Source organism: Pituophis catenifer, unplaced genomic scaffold, assembly GCF_029215685.1.
Source record: "Pituophis catenifer annectens isolate HBS135680 unplaced genomic scaffold, rPitCat1.0.hap2 SCAF_12, whole genome shotgun sequence".
In the NCBI taxonomy this organism is placed as follows: Eukaryota; Metazoa; Chordata; class Lepidosauria; order Squamata; family Colubridae; genus Pituophis; species Pituophis catenifer.
The window spans coordinates 25,124,066-25,147,521 of NW_027256892.1; the positions used below are offsets into that span (position 1 = coordinate 25,124,066).

At 43.9% G+C, this 23,456-nt stretch overlaps 2 protein-coding genes across 2 annotated transcripts; both read left to right on the top strand.

Moving 5' to 3' along the window:
• The first annotated feature begins 3,217 nt into the window (after nucleotides 1-3,217).
• Nucleotides 3,218-14,149, top strand: LOC139323311 (carotenoid-cleaving dioxygenase, mitochondrial-like). Its single transcript, XM_070952626.1, has 12 exons — nucleotides 3,218-3,359; nucleotides 5,003-5,204; nucleotides 5,671-5,879; nucleotides 6,274-6,389; nucleotides 6,836-6,938; nucleotides 7,810-7,941; nucleotides 8,641-8,801; nucleotides 12,338-12,505; nucleotides 12,732-12,869; nucleotides 13,113-13,295; nucleotides 13,412-13,522; nucleotides 13,786-14,149. The coding sequence occupies exons 1-12, from the start codon at nucleotides 3,275-3,277 to the stop codon at nucleotides 13,897-13,899; spliced, it is 1,722 nt and encodes a 573-aa protein (XP_070808727.1). The 5' UTR covers nucleotides 3,218-3,274; the 3' UTR covers nucleotides 13,900-14,149.
• A 2,274-nt stretch (nucleotides 14,150-16,423) lies between these two features.
• Nucleotides 16,424-22,543, top strand: PTS (6-pyruvoyltetrahydropterin synthase). The gene is made up of 6 exons (XM_070952213.1): nucleotides 16,424-16,509; nucleotides 18,188-18,267; nucleotides 19,383-19,405; nucleotides 19,807-19,863; nucleotides 20,332-20,402; nucleotides 20,962-22,543. The coding sequence occupies exons 1-6, from the start codon at nucleotides 16,433-16,435 to the stop codon at nucleotides 21,101-21,103; spliced, it is 450 nt and encodes a 149-aa protein (XP_070808314.1). The 5' UTR covers nucleotides 16,424-16,432; the 3' UTR covers nucleotides 21,104-22,543.
• Nucleotides 22,544-23,456: the final 913 nt, after the last annotated feature.

Below are 23,456 nucleotides of genomic sequence, written 5' to 3' on the forward strand. Positions count from 1 at the left end.
TCCCAGGGCTGCCGGGGTAGCTGGAAGTGGTTCCTACCTGTTCGTGCGAACCAGTAGTGGTAATTTGGACTGGGTCGCTGAACTGGTAGCGACCGCTGGCTTTCCATGCCCCCGAACCGGTTGCTCGCTTGCCTGCCTAAGCTGCCTTCCTACGTGGTGCCTGCCCTGCACCCCCTGCCTCCTCCTGCCTACAGGTAAGTTGCGCTAGCCCCCCCCCTCCCTGGAGCTTGCTGTGCCCCCCGCCACCGTCCCCACTGAGCTCGCGTGGCTGGCTAAGCCACCACGGCCCAGAACAGCTCCATTCCAGTTCGTGCTGCCTGCAGCCTAGCTTGCCGCAGGCCCCCCACTGTCCCCACCAGGCTGGCGACCTTACCTTCCTCCCACAGCTGGTGGCAGAGGTGAAGGCATGCCAGTGCCTACGAGGAACGCTGTTAAGGAGGACCGGTCCTCGGCCCCAGCCATGCGTTTTCAAGTCTGGGCTACTGCAATAGCTTTTCACTCCAAGCAGCCTGGGCTTGAAAACGCATGGCTGTGGCCGAGGAATGGTCCTCCTTAACAACCTCCAAAACTGCTCCAAGGCTGGGTTCCTTGTGGGTGCTTAAAAGTACCGGCCTTCAACCTGGCTGTTTCTCTGTGCCTGGCTTTCTGGTTGGGTCCCCAAAGCGCTGTGCTGAGAAAGACGCTCCTCCAACATGAGAGCGGTGGAGAGGAGAAGCAGCTGCTGATCACATGGAGCATTGTTCTCCGGCGACCCGTTTTCTCTCCCCCGCTCACTTGCTGGGAGACTGAGAGAGCGCTTTGGGTCCTGTAAATGTAAGTCCCATCCGGAAAGCCAGGCAGAGAGAAATGGGTTGAATCCTGTTTCTCTCTGGCGCTGCGCTTTCCGGACTTACCAGGACCCAAAGCGCAGTGCTGCAAAAAACTTTCCCAGCAAGAGAGCGGGGAAGAGTAAACAGGTCACTGGAGAACACGTGGAGGGCTCCATCATGTACTCTCCAGGTCAGTGCTGCTTTTGCCTGGGAGAGAAAGTCTTTCGGAGCACTGCGCTTTGGGAATCGGACTCCTGCGCTTTCCCAGGGCCCCGAGGGCCGCCCCTGCCACCTCCTGCTGCCGCCTGGAGCCCCCGTTTTGGCTGCCACCACCCCTCACCTGCCACTGCCTGGAGCTTGGCACGGCAGCCCCAGGAGGGCAGGCAGCAGCCTCACCTCCAGTGCGGCGTCTCCCCTGACGGCCGCCCACCACCAGCCTTACCTTCACGGGTAGCCATGCGCTGGCTCCGTTGGGATCTGAAGGGATCCCGTATTCAGGCCGGCGGAAGCACATGGAAGACCTAGAAGGTAAGTCTGATGCTGCCGCCTCAGGTCGAATTTTTCCTTCTCAGGAAGAATTTTTAAAAAGTGAAGAATATGAGCAAGAAGTTACCGTATTTTTCGGAGTATAAGACGCACCTACCTTTTTTGGTTGTTGTTTTTTTAAAGTTTTTTTTATTCTTTAGACAAACACACATACAAACATACAACGTATTTTCTTTGAACAGAGTATTTGGCTGGTTCACAAATTTAAACAGTGTTTAGTCATTTCAATTAAATTTACAATTTCTATATTTCCTTTTTGCCATATTTATTCCTCATCTATTTTTTTAAAAAAAACAATATTACCCTTCATTCTCATCTCTAATCTTAATCAAATTCAATTTTTCCCTTCTATTCTATATTATACCCCTTTCCATTGTCATCTATTTTTATATTCATCTTCACATTGGTTAATTATTTAATATTACAATTGTTTAATACAAATTCAACATTTTTATATAAATCAATTAGTTATAACTATCTTTTTTGTTTATTAATCAATATGAACATGAATATTCCAATTATTTCCATGCAATCCAATTTCTTACAAATCAATTAATTATATTTACCAATAATAATAAACCAAATAATTTTCCCCATATATTCCTCCAAACCACAACTTAACCATTTTTGCTTTCAACACAATATACAATTAATAGTATCTCAATTATTACAATTCCCTAGTTAAATAGAGCTTTTTTTCTTTTGTGTTTTTAAATCTTGAACTCTCCTCTTTTGCCCTAAATTTCCCATTGTTTGCACCTACCTTTTTTGGTGAGGAAAAAGAAAAAGAAATCTCTCTCTGCCTCATTTTGTCACGTTGCAGCAAAGACCCTGCTTTACTTTCAGTTTTGCTTTTTCAGCATAGCTAGGGAAAAAAAAATCTGCTCCAGCACTCTGCAGCAAGCAAGAGAGCCCTGCGCAAAACAGCTGAGAGCAAATCAGCTGAGTGTCGGGAGGCCGATCTAATCAACTTGTGCTAATTAACCTATGCTGAAGCTGAAAGGGGCTGTTTTTTCTTGCTGTTTGCTTGCAAGAAGGTAACTGCTGCGAGGCACAGGCCAAAGGGTGGGGGCCAGTGGGTGGGCAGGGCTACATTCGGTGTATAAGACGCACCTAAATTTTCACCCCCTTTTGGGGGGGTAAAAAGGTGCGTCTTATACTCCGAAAGATATGGTAGTTCCTGTTGGTCTTGGTCTGTTCTAAATTGCCCTGGGCAAAAGGAGAGATGGAGACTGCAACCTTGCAGACCTCAAAGCAACATTTTCCTCCTCCGGGCATTGTTTTTTTTACACGCTCGGCTTGTCTGGAGGAATGTGTTACCCACTTCAGAAGCAAACTACTGTAAGAAGAGCTTTGATTTCCCTGGGAGGGAAGACAGATGTTCCCTGGTTTAGGATAGACAAAAATACACAGCAGGTACCTGTCATTCTTCAGCAACTCTCACCCACCAACTGAACCAGTTTCTTTGTAGTTTTGTTCAAAAGTGACGTCAAAGTGCCAACTAGCCAACTGCACTTTACTCTAGTGCCTGGACACACCCAGCCTGAATGGTTAATAATTGGATGTGATATATTCATTCAATAGATCAATGATGCATTAGAAGCAGACAGAGATGATGTCTTAATCGTATCAGGTCTCGCAATTTAAGTCTGCTATAATTTTGTTTTTCCTCCCCCGAAAAGTGATTTGCCCAAACTTGACACTAGAGGTCTGTGCCCTCCTGTTTCTGCCAACGTAATGCCACCTTGTCTGCTAAACTTGTTCAGTCCTGGAGGCTTTTATTGTGAAATGCTGCGCTAAGCCATCAGATATTCCATCACTGCCCTGCGTCTCCTATCAAAGAGCATTTTGGCTCTCTCTGACTCGCAGTCTCTGGCTATTTGCGGCTTGCTATTTTCTCCCAGCTCAGCATCGTGAAAATGCTTTTCCTCCTCGTTTCTTTCACCAACTTCCTGCTTCAGAAGGCGATTCACTTTCTTGCGTCTTTGCTGCAAAGTATTCCAGGTAAGACCGTTTTTCTTCCCAGCGTATGTACAAATTCAGCCAAGAGTGTCTGTGATGAATTTCCTATTGGAATTGGCCCAAGGTTTGAGAAGGCTCCTAGATGGTCCCAATATCAAACGTCCCCAGTTATGAAAGTCATCCAGGTAGACCTCAGTTAGAATCTACCCAGAAACTCGCTGTGGACAAGATCTTTAGCAGGCACTCCTCGACTTATGACCACAATTGAGCCCAATGTTTCTGTTGTTAAGCGAGACATTTGCTAAGTGAGCTTTGCCCTGTTTTATTACCTTCCTTGCCACAGTTAAGTAAATCATTTAGTTGTTAAGCTATAACGGGGTTATTAAGTGAATCTGGCTTCTCCCTTGACTTGGCTTGTCAAAAGGTCACAAAAGGGGGTTGTGTGACTCTGGGACACTGCAACCGTCATGAGTCAACATCAACCAATATCAACCAAGTACCTTCTTAAGATGTACGATGTTCCAAGTAGCACAGTTTTTTGCAGTTCTGCTGGTGTTATTGCAGGAAGCTGCAATTTGCTGATTTATGTTATAAAGTTCTTGGACATGGTACCAAGTGCCCCAATGACAATGGGTATCACTGTGACATGTTTCATCCATAGCCATGTAGTTTTGATGGCCAGGTCGCGATATTTCATGATTTTTTCCAGTTCTTTTTCTTCGACTCTGGCATCTCCTGGTGCCGCGATGTCAATAAATTATACGTTTCACTTTTCAACAACTGTGATATCTGGCGTGTTGTGTTCCAAGTGACGATCTGTCTGTTTTCGAAAGTACCACAAGATCTTCACCTTCTCATTTTCTATAACTTTTTCCACTTTATGTTCCCATGACTTTTTGGACACAGGTAAGTCGTATTATTTACATAATGACCAGTGGATTAATTTAGCAACTCAGTTGTGTCTAGCTTTGTAATCAGTTTGCGCAATTTTGCTGCACTCATATTAAGTATGAAACAGTTTCAACTTTGTCATTGCAAAGTTGGCAGTTTGGATTGTCAGTGGATTTTTGTATCTTCACTTTCATGGCATTAGTTTGTAGTGCTTGTTGTTGTTGTTATTATTATTATTGGGAGAAGGGATATTTCATCATGGTAATGATCCATAAAGCAGCATTTAACAATGGTGGTTAAATTTTTAATTTGATTGACTGCCTTGGCAGAGATTTACCACTTGAACTTCTTGTGTATTTGGATCTCCAAACCCAAATTCCAAAAATTGTTGCATTTTCTTAATACTGAAAAATTATTCTGTTTTTATGACATTAGCACTTTATGGGGCAATGGGGGCAAAGACAGAATTCCACTCCCAAAAATTTCAGATATTAAAGCAATATCTGGACACATCAATTCAGATCTGCCTGCGTAGGAATGAAGGAAAGAGCTGGGCTACAGGATCAGATCAAATTAACTTTTCAAAAGTCATTGCTAATTTCTTCTCCCCCCCTTTTTTTTTTGCTTTATGCACCTTTCTTTCCTAGTTCTTTAAGCCATCCTTCTTTCCTCTTACTTAGCCAATTCCTAAACTTGTAGTTGGCCTCTGTGCATAATATGAAGTGGTAACTTTAGGATTGCACTCAAGATGGTAACCCCTTCCTCTTTGTTAATTGCTCAGTTTGTCTTTGCAGTGATAAAAAAGCTGCTACCCAAGACGAAAGCACCGATTACTTATAGCCACAAGAAGGGCTTAGAATGCATCTCGCCATTATTCTCCACCGTACAAGAAACACCTCAAGCGATCCCAGTAAAACTCCAAGGGCAGATTCCCAAATGGCTGAAAGGAAAGCTACTAAGGAACGGGCCAGGAAAATTCGAATTCGGACCAGATAAGTACGCCTGTTTCAATTGCTATGGATGCTGCTGTCTGCTCTGCTGAGGATTAAAAAGCCAGTAGATAATTTTATTCTCGTCTGCAGTCTTGATCAATTTTCTCCATTCATGTGCTTCAGTAATTCTACCAATCAGTTGTGTTTTAGGAAGAAAGAATCCTTGAATACATATTTTCTTGATTTAAGGGAGATATAATGACAATGAAGGATGTGGTGAAAGCTGATCTAGTAATAAACTTTTTTGGGGGGGATTGTCTTCTTTAGAAAGACCTTTTTAACAATTCAAAAATCGTATCTTTGCAAAAATTACAGTCTTTACAACTTGATGTGCCCTTTGTGTGCACTTGTATACCGTAAGGGTCATTTTTTGTCATCTAATAAACAGAGTGGATGATTGGAACTGGTAGGGTAAGCTTTGCACATGGCTTTCTCCTTCTCTAATCTGTGTTTGTCTTTTCCAAATGAAGATACAACCACTGGTTTGATGGCATGGCACTCATGCATAAGTTTGAAATAGGAGATGGGGTGGTGAAATACAGCAGCAAATTTCTCCGGAGTGATTCTTACCTGACCAACAGCAAGAACAACCGAATCATGATCTCTGAATTTGGCACCTTGGCCATGCCAGATCCTTGCAAGAACATTTTTGAGCGCTTCATGTCAAAATTTGACTTAAGTAAGTATCATTTTTGGATTTCGCTCATATTCTGCATCTGAAGTTTCCATAAGGGAAATGCTGAAGGACACGCCGTCAAAAAAATTTTTGTAAGAAGTGGGAAGGGAGAGTGGGAAAACTGGACAAAGTTGAGACTCCCATTTGTTTTCCAACTCTGTCCCTGACAATTTCACAATTTTACAGAAATTGGCTTTAAGAGAAGGAGTGGCAGAACAGACTAAGACCATTTGTGACTACCTAAAAGTTCTAGGCTGATTCCTCTTTTGACTCCACCCCAGTTCTGCCACTCCATCTCCTACACTTTCAGTCTTTTGATCCTGGCAAGTTGGTGACAATGGAAATGTTTTCTGTATTGAATTTACGACACTCCAATGAGGTGAATTTTATACTGCAGAAGAGACGGACAACTGTGTTGTGAATTTTGCGGTCATCAAAGGCGACTATTTTGTCAGCACGGAGACCAGTCAAATGCACAAGGTGGATCTGGACACGCTTGAATCAAAGGAGAAGGTAAAGGAACGGAGCAGGTTACCTGGCATTGGGTTAGCCTATTGCACCATCTCATCCACCACTACCCAAATCTGGATTGACAGGCAGTTTTCCAGGAGCTCTGGAGATGCTGAAGACTCAATCTGGATCTTCTACAAATGTTCCAATGTTCCCTCCAGGTTCAGGAGTAGATATGCCCTTGTGGAACAGTTGCTGGGAAACCTAGGTGGGAAAGAATAGTTGCCCTCATCCTACTAGTCATGGCCATCCCACAAAACAGCTTTTAGCCACAGAAAGAGGACGATAATGTTTCACAATGAGTTGTTAAGTTCAGCTTCCCTCAACCTGGTTTGGTCCAGATGTTGGTGATGATCACCTCTCAGCCGGTGTGGGAATTCTGAGAGCTTCAGTTGTATCTGGAAGGTGTCCAATTCAGGTAAGATGACCTGCCATCTTTGTCCTTGCAGGTGAACTGGAAAAAATACGTTGCAGTGAATGGAGCCACAGCCCACCCCCACTATGATCCAGATGGAACAGTCTACAACATGGGCAGCTCTTTCGGGACGCATGGTAAGTCCACATTCTCAGAGATAAACAGAAGTATCTGAGTAGCATTTCAATGTCTGGAATTAGATACTAATCTCAGTGTATGGTTTTGACTTCATTGGGGTGTACTGCCGAACAGGTGGTAGTGATGGTGGCGGAAGGTTCTGCCTACCCGCCCAGTCGTCATTACTTCCTGGTTTTAACCAGGAAGTAACCTGTTTTTTACCCTCTGCAAATAAATAAATAAATCATCTTTGAATTGACTGAGGTTTTTTGATGTGTCTGAAGACTGATATGTAACTGTCAGTTTGGCATGAAAAGCCAAGAAGAGCCTGGGTTCAGGGTTGAAATCTACTTACCTTCCCAACTGGTACAGAAGAGCATGTGGGCATCACTGCACGCTTGGATCCTCTGTGCATGCGCAAACACTTATGCGCATGTGCAGAGGGTAAAAAACAGGATACTTCCTGGTTAAAACTGGTTTTAACCTGGTATGTATAAATAAATAAACAAACAAACAAACAAACAAACAAAGAAATAATAAAGTATTTTTCCAATGAGTAGACGCGTAGGTTTAGAGTCAGATGCTACAGCCCTTTTAACTGGATCAGAGGACCTGGAAAACGTGAAGTAGCATCTGATGGATCACATGTCTGAATTTTACACTGGAGTGAAGATGAAGTGGCTGTGGATTTCTCTTACAGTGCATCATATCGGTGGTCCCCCCTTCCAAACCTTGGATGGGTGCTGCCCATACCTCAATTCCAAATTCATGTATTGTTCATAGGAAGCATTGTTTATAGCACACCAGCCCTGCTGAGCTCAATTCCCCAATCCATCTGCAGCTGATTAGCTGGAATCGCAGTTCCAAAGAGCTGGGCTTTCTCTCTTACAGGCTCCAACTATAACATCGTCCGTGTTCCTCCCCAGAAGTCTCAGCCTAGTGACTCCAGCCTGCAAGGCGCAGAAGTGTTGTGCACCATTCAACCCAGGAACAGAATGAAGCCAGCCTATTATCACAGTTTTGGTGAGAGGACCCTCCTCCTTTTAAGTTTTTCTGGAAATGCCAGAAAGAGGCAGCTAGAGTTGCAAAAGTGAAATGATGAAAAGTGGGCTGAAAATTTGGAATGCCACCTATGTGATCTATCACGCTGCCGGAATCAAAATCAAGTAGAACATGAAACGTAATAGGAAAGATTAAATTAATGAAATTCATTGCTCCAAGCCACGAATGATCCACCAGAGCAGTTCATATAAAACAATGTAACATCTTGTGCTAGCTGGTGGCCATAATAAATTGAAATTGAAATCATGCCCTGAGAGATGCTTTAAAAACAATGTCAGTAAAACTCTGAAGCTGAACAAAAAGTTCAGCTCCTGGCAGTACCCCAATCGCTGGCCTGCCATTGGAAGCTGGAAGGGGGGTTGCGTAAATGAAATCTGGCAATTCCTTTTTTTAAGAATTGTTGATTAAAATTCTTAAGTAGGTGATGTAGTAGCACCCCAAGGCATTAAATTTGATCCACAGAGTGTTAAATTGGATAATTTGAAATTACTGGCTGTTATGGTGAATAATCTGAAATTGTTTTGGCGACAAAGAATGAAGCTGGCAGGTAGAAAGATAAGGCAACCTTGTTCTTGGAAATGTCCACATAATTAGATGGATGAATGGAATCAGCTCTTCATGAAAAGAAGTGGCCCAACTCTTTTCTTCTCCTGTTTCTAGGAATGAGTGAAAACTACGTGATTTTTATTGAACAGCCCATTCAAATAAAGTTGTGGGAGATGATTACAGCCAAACTTTCTGGGAAATCCTTACCGGATGGACTGAGTTGGGAGCCTCAGCTAAACACTCGCTTTTATGTCGTGAACAAGCACACGGGACAGGTAGGTCACCTGTTTGGCTGGCTCTGGTGACTTCCTGATACATCTTCTCTGGCATCTGCAGGGCGAGGCCGACAAGACTGTTGCTCTTCTCATCCTGGGTGGTAGAAGGTATCAATGAACAAACCAAACCAAAGTTTTCCCGAAATTATTTTGGGGTGGCAGCTCCCAGAATGCCTCTATGCTATTGGCCAGAGTGGCTGAGAATGGTGGGAGAGTTGATATCCTGAGATCTTTGGAGAACATAAGATTAGGAACCTCTTTGCTTTGCCCATATGTTAAAATCCTTCCAAGCATCACCCTGATATATAAGTGATTTTTAAGAAGTTGTGCCAGCTTCTGGTTGAACTTCCGGTGCCTTCAGAAGCGAGATCTGTGACCTCCGCAGTTCTGTTCCAAGCTCTCCCTGTCGGGGGCTTCATTTGAAGCCATAGCCAACCTGGAGGGATGGTGAAGCAAAGGAGGACTGCCTTGTAGGTTGAGGGGAGCCGCATCTCCCCCCCCCGACTCAGAAAATCCCCTCATCCAAAGACTAGGAGCAGCGGTAGTTAAAATGGCTGCCATGAAGCTGGGGAACAGCCAGAAACAATAAGTTTGTGCAGGAGGAGGGCAACAGTGAATGGTGTGTTATCTGCATAAGAAAAGATTTACAACTGAAACGAGACCCCGAAAAATTTAAGGGGAATACTTTTTAGAACAATTTGTTACAGTAGCGTGTAGCTATTGTGAAAAAGCATATTGGAAATTTAAAGTAGTAAATATTTGTTTAAAAAGAAAATTAAGTTGGAAATGGAATCCCCAAAACAAAAGGCGCGATATTAAGAAGGCATATTAAGATGCTGGAACTATAAACCTACCTTTTCTTCAAATAATTTGCCATAGGTAATGGAGTTATGAGTTAAACTAAGCAAGAGAAATAAATTGGACTTGTCAAAATAAAAGCAGAGTGGCAGCAGAGTCAAAATTAAAGCAGAGGGGCAGCAGAGTGAAGTAAAGAGCGCCATCTGCTGATGACAGTGAAGGGAAATAACTGTTGAACTATACATATTTACCTTCTAACCATTGGAGACTGGAATATTAATAAAGAATTTGGGTCTGTGGACCCCTAAATACTGTTGGATATACAAAAACGACTTGAAGAGTGGAGGATCCCTGAAGTAACTAACTGATTTGATTGAACATTGATGAGACATTTAAATTTGACTTGGAGGTTTGGTTTCTGAACTGACGATTGTGGAGACTCAAATGAAATGGAGTTAAATGATTCAAAATATTAAGGACATTAAGGACCTTATCCTGGGACTACGCAAGGACATGGTGGAAATATCTGATCTTATAGATAGAAGACAGGAAAATTGTATACAAGAGACAAGGAGCAAAGATCAGAACAAGAAGATCAGCTGGAACAGAAGGGGAATTAGAACTGAGAAACCAGCAAAAAGAAGATAACAAGGAGGAGACACTATTAAAATTAATAAGAATTGAGGAATTAAAATAGGGGGAAAACATTTTAAAAGACTTTAAAAAGAAATGGGAGGAACAGGAAGAGGTTTGGAGGGAAACGATAGGATTTAGAGCAGAAGGCTTTCAAAAGAAACAGTGGGAAAAGACAGGGCAAGGAGAAAAAAATTAAATTATGGATTCAGAATATAAACTTCGAAATAGATGGAATAAAAGACTTAAGAGGAAAACGGGAGACGTCAAAAAAATGGTAGGACTAAAGGAGGGGATAATGGTTAAGGGGAGAAAAAGTTATAGATATATCATGCTTACATGTTAATAACTGTATTAATATTAGAATGATATAGGCTGGACAATTAGTTGGTATTTAATATAAATTAATATTAGGATAAACATTACCACAAATAGATATGAAACTGGAAAATTATGAATGGGAATTCATTGGAATTGGAAATGAGAAATTGAATGATATTATTAAAAGTGTATAAAATATGACTATTGTGTAGATAATGTAATTTATATATATTAACAAACTTTAAAATATACAGAGTTAAATAATGGGAATATGAATAAGAAAACAGAGTATCATGTCCTTGAATATAATAATGTGGAGGGGGGAAAATATTAGTGGATGTTTAGAATGGAAGGGTGTAAAGCAATGTATCATAAAGTCAAATAAGAAAAGAAACATGAAAAGTAGACACAAAGAATGAAAATGGTGGTAAACTTGAAATGTTAGGATGTAAGAAACTGGTTGTGAAGTTTCGGAAACTTCACAGACAGTTAGAACTAATCCCACATAGATTTACGTTTCCCTATGACCCTGTCTCTCCCCTCCTCCCTGGCCATGTAATAAATCACATTCTCCAATTAACCACTTTGGCTGGCTGTGAAACCCAAAACTCTCTTACTGATTGTGGTAAAAAAAAAAACATCTGTGGAATGTAGTTTCAATTAGGGAAATCAATCAGCTCCATCAGTTCTCCCTCCCTCCCGCTCACGGCAACTTGAAAGCTTTGCAAGTTGACACTGGTATTCAGACGATATGCTGTTTGATCAATGAAGTGATGTTAGTATTAAAAGAGTAATATTGTAGTTGCATATATACATATACATATATATACATATATATACATATATATATATATATATATATATATATATATATATATGTATGTATGATTAGAATGATGTGTGTAAAATTACTATGAAGATTAACCAATATCATGATATACTGTATGATTATCCATAACACATGTTTAAGTGATTAAGTCTGTTTCTTTTATTTTTGAATGTAACTTTAAGAACCTGTATATAGTTGAAAGATATTAATTGGAAAATACACCATATCCTGTAGGTATTGGGAATATTATATACAACAACGAAATGGAGTGGAGTAGAGTGGAGTAGGAGAGGAGGGAAGAAAGAGTAAGGGTAGAGAGGGGAAAGGAGAGAGGGAAGTGGAGGGGAGGAGAAGAGTAGAAAGGGAAGGAGAGGGAAGTGGAGAAGAAGAGAGAGGGGAAATAGAGAGGGGAGAGGAAAAGGAGACAAAGAGAGAGGGAAGTAGAGGGAAAAAGAGGAGAAGGAAGGAGGGAAGTAAAGAGAAGGAAGGAGGGAAGAGAGGGAGGAGAAAAAACAGGAAAGGAGATGGATTGTTGTAAAATTGGGAAATATGGTGTACAGAAGAAAAGAAAACAGACAGACAATTTTGTATTTATTCAACTTGAGGGTTATACTTACTGAAATTATAACAAAAGATAATACAGTGGACGTTAAAGCATATCGGTTTAGATGTTATTGCGTACTTGTTAATATTTATATGAAAATAAAAATTTTGTGTAAAAGATAGGGGCAAATAATATGGAATAAGGAAAATGGAATGTAATAATTATGAATATGTTTATCTGTACTGAAATGTATGATACTCAAACACCACACCATCCACATAATAATATGTATAAATTAAAAAAAAAAAAACTTGATGGGGGTGAAAAAAGAAGAAGTTGTACCCAGGACCAATTTTTTGGGTGTCCCCAAAGGGCAGGAATTCACTCTCATGTCTTCGCCTCTTGTTGCAGACCTTACCCTTGCATTATCATAGCAAGGCCTTCTGCTATTTCCATCAAATCAACGCCTTTGAGGACCAGGGGTGCATCGTCCTGGATCTCTGCTGTTTCGATGATGGCATAGTTTTTGATATCTTCCGACTGCAGAACCTCCACAAGGCTGGAGAAGCCCTTGACCAGGTACCGCTGCTCTGCCCTCCACATGGTGGGCACTGAAAGGGAGCTTCATCTTGTAGACCAAGCTTGGTATCTCCCAGGGGTGTTGGACAGTGGTGCTCCAGTCCTCGACAAGGCTGGGATTCCAAGGTGAAGGAAGGTGAAGTTCTCTTCCCTCTTGGCCGTCTGACTCTTCATCACAGTGTGAATCTGTTTCTCTGTGCAATGGCTTTTTTTGTTGTCTTGGCAGACCTACAACATGCTCCCGAAGCCATTTCCACGGCGCTTTGTTCTCCCGATCACGGTGAGCTCCAAGGCATCTGTGGGGCAGAATCTTAACCCTTTGTCCTACACGCTGGCAGAAGCTGTGAAGGAGGCGGATGGGAAGGTAGGTAATTTGTGTCTGTGTGTGTGTGTGTGTAATTTAGAAAGAATGAAAGCATTCCATTAGTTAACAACCACCTTGCTCAGCGATGGAAATTCTGGTTGTAAGTTGAGGACTACCTGTACTCTTCAAGTGGAAGGGCCCAAAAATATAAAGTATTGGGTGCCAGGAAAGAAACTTTGCAAGTTCAAGTAGTAGATGGATAAGGATTCTGTAATGTGATTGATTCTGCGCTGATTCTTCTAGATCTGGTGCACACCTGAAAGTCTACACAAGGAGGACCTCAAAGAAGCCGGAGGAGTGGAATTCCCTCACATCAATTATGCACATTACTCTGGGAAAAAATACCGTTATTTCTATGGCTGCGGCTTTGGTCATGTTGTTGGAGACTCCTTGATCAAGGTTGATACAGAAACCAAGGAGATGAAGGTGAGAAGATCGGGGCCAGCGATGCTCTTCTGTATGGCGGGTGTGGCGGGGACAGAGTTCCACCTCGAAAGCTCCTGAGAAAAATTCTCTTCTGTGCCCTCTTCTTTGCCCAGCAGACTTGGCGCGAGAAAGGGATGTATCCTTCTGAGCCCATATTTGTGCCAGAACCTGATTCTTCGGCAGAAGACAAGGGAGTGATCCTCTCAGTGGTGCTCACCCCCAAGCAGGTAATTTAGTCCTCACGGGAGAGGTCAAGGCCTACTCTTTGAATATTCCTTTTAGATGGCTGAAAATGAATTTCTCTTGCCTCCTGGTGAACGCTGCAGGGCATCCGGGGTTTCCAAATGCTGGGACTTTTTGGAGCTCCTCTGTGCCTTCATGGTTTACTTTTCTTCTTTCTCCAAAACCCCTGGAGGGGCAGAGGAAGCAGATGCTTTGCACGGGGAGGCAGCCCTGAGGAACTGTTATCCCACATCCCTCTTTCTTTCAGAATGAAGGCAGCTTCCTTCTTGTTCTGGATGCGGAGAATTTCATCGAATTGGGCCGCACCGAGATCCCCGTCCAGATCCCCTGTGGCTTCCATGGGGGCTTTGTCCCCAGTTAAATGCCACCTGTTGAGACAGCAGAGATTCTGGGATCTCCTCCGTGGTGTCCAAAATGCTGTGGACCAACTGCTTCCTCTAGATGTGCCTTAATTTCCTAGACTCCCCAATCGGGCTCCACTTTGATTCACCGAGAAATAGCCATTTTTCTCATCTGAGTCAAGTTTTCTAATTCAAAGCAAGACGTTCATGATTATGATGTTATACAGATAGCTGCTTTAGTCTGGCAAGAGTCTGTCTGTTAAGTGAAGAATAATAAAAAAGAAATCACTCTCGAGTAACTCCACGGGTCATGCTTAGTCCTTGTGGCCTGAGTCTCAGGTTTGAACTTTGTATAAACCTGACTCAGAGCCCTTCAGATACTGTTGAGAAATCTTGGCAATCGTACCAGATAAATATTTTTCCTTTGTACCCGGGGCATCTCAGTCCATTAACCCTGCCGTGACCCAATTCAAGCTGTAGCTATCTCACCCTTGAGGTCCCACCTTCTTTGAACCCATCTTTCTGTGAGAGTGGCCCTTCTTTATTCGGGGAGAATCCCCCCTTTTCTCAATCTCCACTCTTGGGCTGGCCATCTAAGGAGCAGAGAGGCCCCATCAGCATGAAGGGGTCCTTCACTTGTCAAGGCTTCCCTGGGTCTGCCCACTACAGATAGGCAGGTCTTCTGATGTAGCCTACAAAGAACTTGAACCTAATTCCAACCAACAATCCCAATTCCTTTTCCCCCTCCCCAGGAGATGTCACAAATTAGCACCTTGAATTCATCTTCTCCCTTACCTGCCCAAGGTTCTGAGATGTACCAAAACAGCTGCTTATTCCCTTAACCAAGACTGGGCTCAGGATGAGCAATAGAGAGTCCCAGCCACTTTCACAACCCATCCAGAACTACTGACGGCAAAGGCAAGAGACCAAGACGAGAAATTGAAGGTTGGGAAGTAGTTGCCAATCAGCACATGGGAAGCCCAAATGAAGATCATTTGAGGCTTTCCAAAAGCATCAAACCCTCTGATCAGAAATGAAGACATCGGGAAGTTCTAAAGATGTTCTGATTGATAATGAAGTTTGATTCCTCAGAACAAGGACCCATTAAATGCAATTCGCCCTACAATTCTGTTCCTCTGCCAGCCACTGCATCCATCCATCATCCAACAAACACCCTTCTGTGCGGAAAATCTCTTCCACTGCCAAGAATGTCCTGGCACAGGCCAAGAATTCAGTCTTAAACTGAGTAGAGCTTCAAAGGTGGAGATACTCTGGGAAGGAGGGCATTTCCTGGGCCAAGATCTTCAGAGGCCGACACTTTCTGACCTTGTGAGAAGCTTGAGGAGGGGGCACTCAAAGGTCTGGATTAAGGAAGGTTGAGGAGCATTTATGGCAGGGGTCTCCCACCTTGGCAGCTTTAGGACTTGCGAACTTCAACCCCCGGGAGGGGGGAGGAAGGTGCCAGGGAGGGTCCAAAGCCCTCGGCCTGTAAACTGATTATGCTCTTGTCAGTTTCAGGCACTGCTTGTTAACTTGGGTGGGGCTTTGCAGGGAAGCTCAGTTAGATGCAGTACTCAAAAGGCCGGACAATATTTGACTTTAAGGCAGTGGTGAAATTCAATTTTTTTTACTACTAGTTCTGTGGGTGTGGCTTGGTAGGCATGGCAGGGGTAGGATACTGCAAAATCCCCATTCCCACCCCACTCCAGGGGAAGGATACTGCAAAATCCCCATTCTCTCCCAACTCCTGGGGGAAGGATATTGCAAAATCTCCATTCCCTCCCCACTCCAGGGGTAGGATAGTGCAAAATCCCCATTCCCACCCTACTCCAGGGGTAGGATACTGCAAAATCCCCATTCCTCCCACCCCACTCCAGGAGAAGGATACCGCAAAATCCCCATTCTCTCCCAACTCCTGGGGGAAGGATATTGCAAAATCTCCATTCCCTCCCCACTCCGGGGGAAGGATACTGCAAAATCCCCATTCCCACCCCACTCCAGGGGTAGGATACTGCAAAATCCCCATTCCTCCCACCCCACTCCAGGAGAAGGATACTGCAAAATCCCCATTCCCACCCCACTCGGGGGCCCAGCCAGAGGTGGTATTTGCCGGTTCTCCAAACTACTCATAGTTTCCGCTACCGGTTCTCCAGAACCTGTTGGATTTCCCCCTTGCTTTAAAGGCCACCTACAAACAAAGAAGGCATGTCCACCTTTGGCCGGGCACCTGGTCACTCTAGCCAGCTCAGTCTTGCCCTTTGGCCAACCGGCCTGTGCCCAGGGCTGGAAAAGTCTTGCGGGTCGCATAAACCTCGCTGCAACTCCCCAGGGGACGTAGCAGCCATGCCAGCTGCAGGGGCAACTTTTTTTGCACCAGCTTCTCCCAGGCTCGTGCCAGCGCCCGGGCATTTCCCCTGCCACGTGCTCGGCCCCGCCTCCTTTCCCAAGCCCGCCCCGAGGGGCGTGGCCAAAGCTTCCATGCATCTCTCTCTCTCCTCTAAGGAACTCCCTCCCCGCGCATGCGCGGTGGCGCCCGAGCGAGGAGCCGTTGCCATGGCGGCGCCGCAGCCCGCCCGCCGGGCCCGGGTCTCGCGCTGCGCGGTTTTCAGCGCCTCCCACCGGCTGCACAGGTGGCGTTTTGGTGGTGGGAGGGGGCGAGGGAGTAGGAAGAAAGGGCTCCTGAGCGCGTGCAGAGCGCCACGGGACCTCTGGGGAGGGGGGAGGGTTTGTGGGTGGGTGGGCGCAGGTGGCAAAGCGGGCATGGTGCGCCCCCCTCCCCCCCCCACTTAAACTTGCAAGGGGGGTGGTGGCTGTTCTTATGCATGTTTTTAAAGAAGTGAGAAGCCCTCCCCCTTCCCCTCCCCTCCCTAGGAGCAGCCCTGCCCACTAGGCGCCCCCACCCCATGCTTGCCCCCAGGCTGTCCCAGCCCCCCATTGCTTGGAGGAGAGCAGGCTGCAAAGGCCCTGGCCTTTCTCTGGGGCTGCCCCTGCCCAGGTTCCTTTCTGCAATCTGGAAGTTGGAAGGGAACTTGGAGGTCATCTAGTCTGTCCTCCCCGCCAGGGCGCAGGATCCCTCTGAGCATTGCAGGTGAATGGCTGGGCCACCTGGGCTCCAACCTTCCCTTCCCCCTCCCCACCAGCAGTCTTTCCCCCCTCCCCCTTGCTCCCCAAAGAGGCAGAGTGACATTCCCCCCACCCCGCTTTGTAGCTGTCCAGGTCAGGAAATCTCTCCTTATCCCACCTTGGAATCTCCCTCATGCAAGGATCTGGTCCTTCCTTGGGACCCTCTGGAAAGCCAGCCATTCATTGCCTGGTTTTATATGGGTTTTTAACTTTTATCTGGTTTAATGAGGTATTTTAACTTTATACTGTGGTTATTGTGGATTTTATTGTTGTGAGCCGCCCTGAGTCCATTGGAGATAGGGTGGAATATAAGTTAAATAAAATAAATAAAATAAGACTGACGGAACTCTTCACCTGTGGAACGGAAGTTGCCTCCAGAAGTTGTTGAATGCTAAGAAGTTTTTAAAGAAGAGATTGGACTGCCACCTGTCTGAAATGGTATAGGATCTCCTGCCCAGAAAGGGGGTTGGACTAGATGACCTACAAGGTCCCTTCCAACTGTGTTAACAATCTGTTAAATCAGTGGGTCTCAACCTTCCTAATGCCACGACCCTTTAATACAGTTCCTCATCTTCTGGTGACCCCCAACCATAAAATTATACCTAAAACCACTGAAAATATGTGTTTTCCTATGGTCTTAGGCGACCCCTGTGAAAGGGTTGTTTGACCCCCAAAAGGGGTCCCGACCCACAGGTTGAGAACCACTGTGTTAAGTACTCTTTGCCCCTCTGGCTTGCTTTGGACCCCTCTGTTGAGCCTCTGGGTTGGGGGTCCTGGCTGATGGAGCCCAGTCCAGTGGCGAAATCCGGCCAGGGACGGTGTGAAGTGTCCACCCTTCCAGATGGGTCTTTCTACAACAATAGATCCTGATAACTTCTGAAATTGTTCAGAAATGTATTTCCCATGTAGCTATTTTTAATTCCAACAGAATTCACAATAAAGCGAGTGTAGGAAATTGAAAGCACATTCCAAAAACTTGATTATTAGAAAACGAAAGTAAACTACTTACATTAGGATTTTTCAGAGCTTGAAATACACCATATATTATTTTAACACAATGTTCACCAGATAAATGAAATAGTAAATGAATTATGTATGTACACATATAGAAAGACAATTGAACCAGATGTGACTACTAGCACTGCTGTTATTGTTAAGCCTACAATTCTTCCGTCTTCTCTGCAGCCCGTTGCTGAGCGATGAAGAAAACCGGAAACTTTTTGGGAAATGTAACAACCCCAATGGCCACGGCCACAACTACAAAGGTGAGAAGGGAGGGCCTCCATCTCTGAAGCCAAGAGAAATGGGGGGGGGGGGAAGGGGCCAATCTGATGCCCATCATCCACAGAGTGATGAGCCATTGGGATGAAAGCTCACCTGTCGTGGGTCCCTCATCCTATGCAAATTGCACTCATGTGTGCATGAGTTGTGTGCAATTATTCATTTTGCACAGCTGCTGAAGCCCAGTAGCTTTTATACATTGTTTTCAAAACACCATCAGTTCAAAACGCCATAAATGACATATGGCAACGTACAACCATTACCAATTAATTGCAAGTAGAAGTGTTACCTGAACAATTTTGTTACGTTGGGTAGCTTAATGTCTATGGAGATTCTCAGCCATCCAGGTCATGGTTGTCTTTTTTCAAAAGGCAACTGGATTTTCTTATTTATTTTCTTTGAAGGCGTTTCGCTTCTCATCCAAGAAGCTTCTTCAGCTCTGACTGGATGGTGGGGAATGGAAAGATTTATACTCCTTGCAGGCAGCTGGTTGTTTGCATCCTTTCAAATCCTTCCCTTCCCCACCATCCCGCCAGAGCTGAAGAAGCTTCTTGGATGAGAAGTGAAACGCCTTCAAAGAAAAACCAGAAGACTAAACCTTGGGTCCCAGTAACCGACTTAGACCGGATTCTGTAAAGAGGAGACTTATGACTAGACATTGTCATTGCAGACATCCCCATGGTCACATGCTCAAAATTTGGACACTTGTCTCATATTTATGACGCTGGCAGTGTCCCAAACTTATGCCATCACCTTTTGCGACCTTCTGACAAAGTCAATCAGGAAGCCAGATTCATTTTATATAACTGTGCCACTAACAACTGTGATGATTCACTTAACAACTCTGGCAAGAAAGGGCGTAAAATGGGACAAAACTCACTTAACAAATGTCTTGCTTAGCAACAGAAATTTTGGGCTCAATTGTGGTTGTAAATCGAGGACTATCTGTAATGGAAAGCAGAAAGCTTTCTTAAATTTCTGACGGAAGTTATTCATGTGGTCTATTGTTAATGTATTTATCTCCTTTGCTGATTATCTTCATGTGGAATCAAAAACCACAACCTGATATTTCCTTCTTGCTCCTTTTCATTTCTTCTAGTGGAAGTGACTGTGCAAGGAGAGGTAAGTGAAATGTTTTCAGATTTTAAACATTTGTGTTTTCTTTCTATTTTCCCCCCCCAATAAGTTTATTAAAGATTGTATTATACAAGTGAAATGTATACTACATTTAAAGAACAAAAAAATACCATTTTATTTGCAGAAAAAGAAACAAATAGAAAAACAAATCTGCCCTTTTACCTCCAGCAAGTATAATTAATATTAACACCTCAACACTAGTTTTTCAAACAAAGCCAAAAATCTCTTTATTCCAGTTATTCTCATTCCAGTTTCTATAAACCCATCTCTGGAACATTACCTTTCTCTGTTAAACAGCAAAAAGGAGGATCAGAAATAACATAAAGATTACAAATTATATTTATTTCGCCCACTCTGAATCTTTCCTCTCGTATTTTCCTTTCTAGATCAATCCTCTTACAGGGATGGTGATCAACCTGACAGATCTCAAAGCCTACATGGAGGTAAGGAAGCTCTTTTCATCCCAGGGGTTGCCAGCAGAGATGAGCCATTGCCCGTGGACTTTATGGGTCTTGGCCAGGCAGTTGGGGATCCACTGTGGGAATCGAGGCACACATCGAGGAAGTGCTGAATGCAGCTTGACAACTTTAGTTTCTTCCTGCGTGTGGGTGGAGGATAAGAAGGGGAAGTCATAACCCTCCAAGTGAAAGCAGAGGATAGACGGACCGTTTCCTTGTCTCCTAAGATCTCCCTGGTGGGTGGAGAGGGGGGAATTTTTACCCAAGTAGAAAACACTCAAGAGAAGGCAACAGGTTGATTTCACTTCTGTGCAAAAATGCCGGAGGAGCTCTTGACTCACGCCATCAAATATTTATCTGCCGCATGAGGTGAGGCAGGTCTCCCAACGAGTCTGATTAACTTTGGAGTGTCTTTCAAGGATCTAAACATCTCACAACATCTCTGTCTTCTAGGAAGCCATAATGGAGCCTCTCGATCACAAGAATCTGGATAAAGACGTCCCCTATTTTGCTGAGCTAGTCAGGTAGGCGACTCTATTCCTGGCCCTGGACAGGCCTGTTTTCTAATCCTGAACTTGGGGTACGAGAGTGCTTTTGAGTTGTTGTTTTTCTCTCTCTAACAGGACTCTGAATTGCCTAAATTATTCAGGGACATTTAATGTAACATCAGGAGGAAGAAAAAAAAAACTTGTAAAGGGTTGCTCTAATTTTTTCCCCCTGGAAAGACTGCCTGCTGGATAAGGGGATTTCTTCTGCCAGTGGCAAGGAGGTCTAGAAACTTGGTTTGCTCAAAATCCATGTTCTGCACTATTGGGGAAATCAAGACGGATTGTGTTTCGTTCCACTGGTCCAGAGAATCCCAACCTGATGGTCTTTTAAAGGTGTTTTGGAGCTGGGATTAGAATTCCAGGCCGACACAAAATCAGCAACTTCAACACACTCACTGTGCAGGAATCTGCAGAAGGAAACACCATAGCTGCAGAAGGAGGTTTTTTGCCCTCTGGTGCAGCCACGGCGCAAATGATAAAAAATATCACTAGCAAGGCAGCGTAACTAATTCTCAAGGGTTTTTCCCCCCTCCAGTACTACTGAAAATGTTGCGGTGTTCATCTGGGATAATCTCCAGAAGTGCCTTCCGACCGGAGCCCTTTATAAAGTCAAAGTATACGAAACCGAGAACAACATTGTGGTTTACAAGGGAGAAGGAGCTCCTTCCGAGAAGTGAGGCGCTCGTGGTTGCCTTTTGTGCCGTTATTGTTGGTGAACAGCTGTAACTCAGCCGGTCTGGCAACTATCCATCCATCCATCCATCCATCCATCCATTGTTGGACTTGTGAGTGTAAATGTTGATCTCTTTGTTAAAGAATCATGTGAGTGAGCTGATGTGAAGCAGGTGTTTTATGCAGCTTGGTGGTCTCAAACCCCTGCTGTGCGAGCATTCAGTTCGATCTGAGTTAAGAAAAATTGCAGTTCTTTTTTTTTTTGTTCCTGTTTTTTCCTGTTTCAACAGGAAGTCCCTGCTTTTTCCATGATGAGTGTAAATCCCAAGATCCAGGGCTTCTTCGAACACAGGAGGGAGTTTTCCTGGTCCCAAGCAGCTTACAGGTAGTCCTTGACCTACAACTACAACGGAGCCCAACATTTCTTTTGTTAAGCGAGACATTGGTTAAGTGAGTTTTGCCCCATTTTACAACCTTACTTGCTGCGGTTGTTAACCGAATCCAGCTCCCCCATGGACTTTTTTTTTTTTTTAATTTGATTTATATGCCGCCCTTCTCCGGAGACTCAGGGCGGCTTACAATGCGCTAAGCAATAGCCTTCATCCTTTTTGTATATTTATACAAAGTCAGCTTATTGCCCCACAAACTGGGTCCTCATTTCACCTACCTTAGAAAGGATGGAAGGCTGAGTCAACCTTGAGCCTTGGCGAGATTCGAACCAGCAGAAATTGCAGGCAGCTGGTCTTAATAACAGGGTGCTTTAGATCACTGTACTACCAAGGCTCCTACTGGACTTTCCTTATCAGGCGGTCATGAGAGGTGATCACGTGATCCCGGGACATTGCAACGGTCATAACTATGGGTCAGATGCCAAGCATCTGAATTTTGATCACGGGACTGCGGAGATTCCACAACGGGTCGTAAGTGTGAAAAGCGGTCATAAGACACATTTTTTTTCAGTGCCAACAGTCACTGAATGAACTGTTGTAAGTCGAGGACTACCTGTATTTCCCTTTCTTGACCACCTGTTTTTTTTTTTAAACTGGAGAGGCCAGAGAATGGATTTGCTGTGTAATTAAGCCAATTATTATAATTATAATTCTAAGAGTCGGGAACGACTAGCACATATGTTCGAGGGGAACCTTTACTCTAATTAAGCTCATTCCCATACTCTTTTTTTTTTTTTGCAAGTTATCATGGTTGTTCAGTTGCTAAGTCGTGCCCCATTCTTTGTGACCCATGGACCACAGCCCACCGACTCCCTGCCCCATTCTCCGCTGTCTCCTGGAATTTGCCCGAATTCATGGTCATCGTGTCGATCATGCTCTGTATTCCCATTCTCCTTGTGACGTCCCCCTTTCCCAACATTGGGGGTTTCTTTTATGCAAGAATGTTTGCTGAAAAGTTCCAGCTCTCGGTTCTCTCCCAACCTAAATAAACATCTCTCAAAGGTTTTTTTTTTTCCCTGTTTCATCTTGGGCTGGGCGGGATGTGCTGGTTTTAACCCATTTTTGAAAAGGACATTCTTGACTGCTTAGATCAGGGGTCAGCAACCTGCAGCTCTGGAGCCTCATGTGGCTCTTTCACCCCTCTGCTGCGGCTCCCTGTCACTCAAAATATGCGTCACAACCGCCAATGTGCGACACCCTCCGGCATGTGATTTATTGAGCTTTTCAACCCCCGGTAGGCCAACCACGGATAAATCCAAGAAAAGAAAAGTTTCAGAAGAAAACAGAATGTTTAATTCAACTACATATGCTAGTTTTGTGGCCGCTCAGGAAATAGTCAGGCACTGGAAGGGTTTTGTGGCTCCCGGTGTTTTCTTTTCTGTGGGAAACGGGTCCAAATGGCTCTTTGAGTGTTTAAGGTTGCAGACCCCTGGCTTAGATAAATCCAGGTGATTTTTGTTTTGGAAGCAGTATGAAGATATCTGCCTTCTGGATTTTTTATTTTATACTTCTACTTCTAATCTAGCCAACCATCCTTGGATTTCCTGGCAGTCTCACATCTATTCTATTCTAATTCTATTCTAATTCTTATTCTTATTCTTATTCTTATTCTTATTCTTATTCCTATTCCTATTCTATTCTATTCTATTCTATTCTATTCTATTCTATTCTATTCTATTCTATTCTAATTCTATTCTAATTCTATTTTCTATTCTAATTCTATTCTATTCTATTCTATTCTATTCTATTCTATTCTATTCTAATTCTAATTTATTCTATTCTTCTTCTTCTTCTTCTTCTTCTTCTTCTTCTTCTTCTTCTTCTTCTTCTTCTTCTTTTCTGTTCTGTTCTGTTCTGTTCTGTTCTGTTCTATTCTATTCTATTCTATTCTATTCTATTCTATTCTATT